This window comes from Gastrolobium bilobum, unplaced genomic scaffold (assembly GCF_033153095.1).
Source record: "Gastrolobium bilobum isolate Gb01-03AN ecotype WA unplaced genomic scaffold, APGP_CSIRO_Gbil_v1 utg64861, whole genome shotgun sequence".
Classification (NCBI taxonomy): Eukaryota; Viridiplantae; Streptophyta; class Magnoliopsida; order Fabales; family Fabaceae; genus Gastrolobium; species Gastrolobium bilobum.
In genome coordinates, this window is record NW_026895328.1 from 1,802 (window position 1) to 5,995 (window position 4,194).

At 29.7% G+C, this 4,194-nt stretch overlaps 1 protein-coding gene across 1 annotated transcript; it reads right to left on the reverse strand.

The window, feature by feature from the left end:
- Positions 1–1,894: 1,894 nt before the first annotated feature.
- On the reverse strand, positions 1,895–3,192 carry LOC133305994 (uncharacterized; the record flags this gene model as incomplete). The annotated part of the gene is made up of 6 exons (XM_061506261.1): positions 1,895–1,943; positions 2,109–2,182; positions 2,266–2,331; positions 2,422–2,592; positions 2,688–2,811; positions 2,902–3,192. Coding segments are annotated over 6 exons (775 nt in total), but the record flags the coding sequence as incomplete, so codon positions are not given.
- Positions 3,193–4,194: the final 1,002 nt, after the last annotated feature.

Consider the following 4,194-nt stretch of genomic DNA (forward strand, 5'->3'; position numbering starts at 1 on the left):
TCTTTTAAAAATCGAAATTCAATTTTAATTTCTAATAATTTAAAACAAATATGGTGGCAGACAAAACATTTAATGCGCCACTTACCTTCACATTGGAATTGGTCATCTCATTTAATGAGTGAGCTGATTTAAAATTTTGAATTTATAAATATAATCACTCACCTATTAATAATGACTCAGCTATTTTTACATTGGAATTATTAAATATTAAATATTTTAAAATACAAAAAAAAACGGAAAATTAATTTTTTATTCAATTAATTTTTTCGATTTTTCTTTTAAAAATCAAAAATAAATTTTAATTTCTAATAATTTAAAACAAATATGGTGGCAGACAAATCATTTAATGTGCCGCATACCTTCACATTGGAATTTGTCATCTCATTTAATGAGTCAGCTGATTTAAAATTTCTAATAATTTAAAACAAATGAGGTGGCAGACAAAGCATTTAATGCGCCACTTACCTTCACATTGGAATTGGTCTATCTAATGAGTTAGCTGATTTAAAATTTTGAATTTTGAAATATAATACCTCACCTATTTTAATGACTCAGCTATTTTTACATTGGAATTATTAAATATTTAAAATATTTTAAAATACGAAAAAAAACGGAAAATTAATTTTTTATTCAATTAATTTTTTCGATTTTTGTTTTAAAAATCGAAAATCAATTTTAGTTTCTAATAATTTAAAACAAATGTGGTGGCAGACAAATCATTTAATGCGTCGCATACCTTCACGTTGGAATTGGTCATCTCATTTAATGAGTCAGCTGATTTAAAATTTCTAATAATTTAAAACAAATGAGGTGGAAGACAAAACATTTAATGCGCCACTTACCTTCACATTGGAATTGGTCATCTCATCTAATGAGTCAGCTGATTTAAAATTTTGAATTTTGAAATGGAATCACTCACCTGTTTTAATGACTCAGCTGTTTTTACATTGGAATTATTAAATATTTTAAAATACAAAAAAAAACGGACAATTAATTTTTTATTCAATTAATTTTTTCATTTTTCTTTTAAAAATCAAAAATCAATTTTAATTTCTAATAATTTAAAACAAATGTGGTTGCAGACAAAGCATTTAATGCGCCACTTACCTTCACATTGAAATCGGTCATCTCATTTACTGAGTCAGCTGATTTAAATTTTTTAATAATTTAAAACAAATGAGGTGGCAGACAAAACATTTAATGCGCCACTTACCTTCACATTTGAATTTTGAATTTTGAAATGGAATCACTCACCTGTTCTAATGACTCAGCTGTTTTTACATTGGAATTATTAAATATTTTAAATATTATAAATTAATTTTTTATTCAATTACTTTTAAGTTTTTTTTTTGCAAACTTTGGTAAAAATGAAGAAGCGAAGTTGATATCAAAATATTAAAAAACAAATTTTAAGGCCTTGGTACACTGTCAAAGTTCAAAACATGATAATAGGCCACAGAATAAGGAAAATGTCAATAGCTCCTCGTTACAAAAAATCGACCAATCTATCGCTTTTATTGGCATTTATTAATTTGTTTAAAAATTTAAAAGTCCAACACACTAATTCGAAATTCAGGGGAGCATTAAAAATAACTTCAAACGAAACGTCAAGCAATTACTAATAATGAAATTAATTGTTAACAATTGGTATAATGGGGAATTTCAAATGACATCCCTAAAACTGAAACACGTCGTACTAAAGCTGATAACAAAATATTAAAAGAAATTTTTTTTGCAAACTTTGTTAAAAATGAAGAAGCGAAGTTGATATCAAAATATTTAAAAACAAATATTAAGGTCTTGGTACACTGTCAAAGTTCAACACATGATAATAGGCAATAGAATAAGGAAAATGTCAATAGCTCCTCGTTACAAAAAATCGACCACAACATAGTTACAGATTTTCTTTCTGCTCCAAAGTGTCACCGGCTGCAGCATCAAAACTGTGCCAAAATAAACAAAAGGCACACAGAGTGAGAGGGATGAAATTATAAATCACGTAAACTTTATAATATCTATAGTCAGAACTTAACTATTTCTCCAACTTTATTTTTTTTAGAGGACGGACAACTGAACAATTATTTTTATCTTCAACAACATCACCATACTTCAAGAACGGTGACAACAAAGTGAGAGAAATATCAGCATCATCAGTACTATCACAGGTTTGGCTCTGAACATCCTGTCAACAAAATGACTCTGACCGCTATTAATATAAGGATACGGCAATCAAATTTTCCAATTATGTCAATAATACCAACTCACCACAGCTTTTCCTGACCCTATCGACATAATATTATCATCAGAAGGACTGTCAAATACAGAATCATCCTGAAATATTTTTTCCATAAACGCAAAAAGTTATAACTTTGAAAAGTATAGGTTATGAATAATAATAAAAAAAAAAAAATTTGGGTCCACCGTGGTCTTCAGAAATGATGTGATAATACTTTCACTGATGCAAACTTTGGCCACATGATATTTTGGCTCATTGTATGAGTTCAAATTGCTAATTTTGACATTCACTTTAAACAACTTAGATCTATCTTTAAGAACGTTCAACTCTTCCGGATAATGTTCTAAATCTGCACCCTACAAAAAAGGAAACACAGCAAAAGAAGTACTAAGGGTGTTAAAAGTTTTGAGAACCTCACTAATAAAAAAATTCAAAGTTTTGATAACCAAACCCGCTTAAAATGTTGCTCGCGCAATTCAGCAGCACTCACTCCTAATAAAGAAAGACAGTCTCTATCAAATAGTACGAAAGAAGCAGAATCCGTGTTAACAACAACTCTGACTTGAACACTGAACCTAAAAAAATAAAAAATTGAATTTTACATCAGTCACACAGTGTGCATGAATAATTTTTCGATAACAATGACAAATCAAAAAATGGCTTACTTCGGAGTATATTCATTCCAATGTTTTTGACAGTTCTTACAATACCATTTCTCAAAATCTTCGCACACTGAATATGGACATTTCTTACAGGACTTGTACCACCAGTTGCATTTACTTTCGATGGATTTTACAGTTCCATAAGTAATGCAAGTAGTAGCATCTATGCAATTCTTAATATCAGTAAGAAATTTCCTCTTTGTATCCTTGAGAAAATCATTTTCATAAGAATATGAAGATGGGCTGGATAACTGAGTCACCATCTGACTACTTTGCATCAAATCACCGGAAAGCCTGGAATATAAAAATACATAAAAGAATGAGTGAACAGAGCAAAAGAAATGCCTCATAATTTCTCACGGTAGCCCACCTTTTTTTGAACTCTACGATGTCAGGTATATTGGAATCAAAAAGAATTTTCGTCGTATACTTTGTATTAGCTATTCCAATCTTGTTCACTATATGGAAAAAAGAAAGTTTTCAAGACATCCTCTAGTGTGAACAGAAAGCTGAGATTTAAGGAGAATGCGACACCTCAGCTAATTTTCAATAGTTTTTTTTACATTAAAACGGAAAGAATCCACTAGTGTGAACAGAAATTCAAACATACATATTTTGTTCACTATATCGAAAATAAGTAAGTTTTCAAGACATCCTCTAGCGTGAACAGAAAGCTGAGATTTAAGGAGAATGCGACACCTCAGCTAATTTTCAAAAGTTTTTTTTACATTAAAACGGAAAGAATCCTCTAGTGTGAACAGAAATTCAAACATACATATTTTGTTCACTACATGGAAAAGAAGTAAGTTTTCAAGACATCCTCTACTGTGAACAGAAAGCTGAGATTTAAGGAGAATGCGACACCTCAGCTAATTTTCAAAAGTTTTTTTACATTAAAATGGAAAGAAACCTCTAGTGTGAACAGAAATTCAAACATACATATTTTGTTCACTATATCGAAAAGAAGTAAGTATTCAAGACATCATCTAGTGTGAACAGAAAACTGAGATTTAAGGAGAATGCGACACCTCAGCTAATTTTCAAAAGTTTTTTTTACATTAAAAAGGAAGGAATCCTCTAGAGTGAACAGAAATTCAAACATACATATTTTGTTCACTATATCGAAAATAAGTAAGTTTTCAAGACATCCTCTAGCGTGAACAGAAAGCTGAGATTTAAGGAGAATGCGACACCTCAGCTAATTTTCAAAAGTTTTTTTTACATTAAAACGGAAAGAATCCTCTAGTGTGAAAAGAAATTCAAACATACATATTTTGTTCACTACATGGAAAAGAA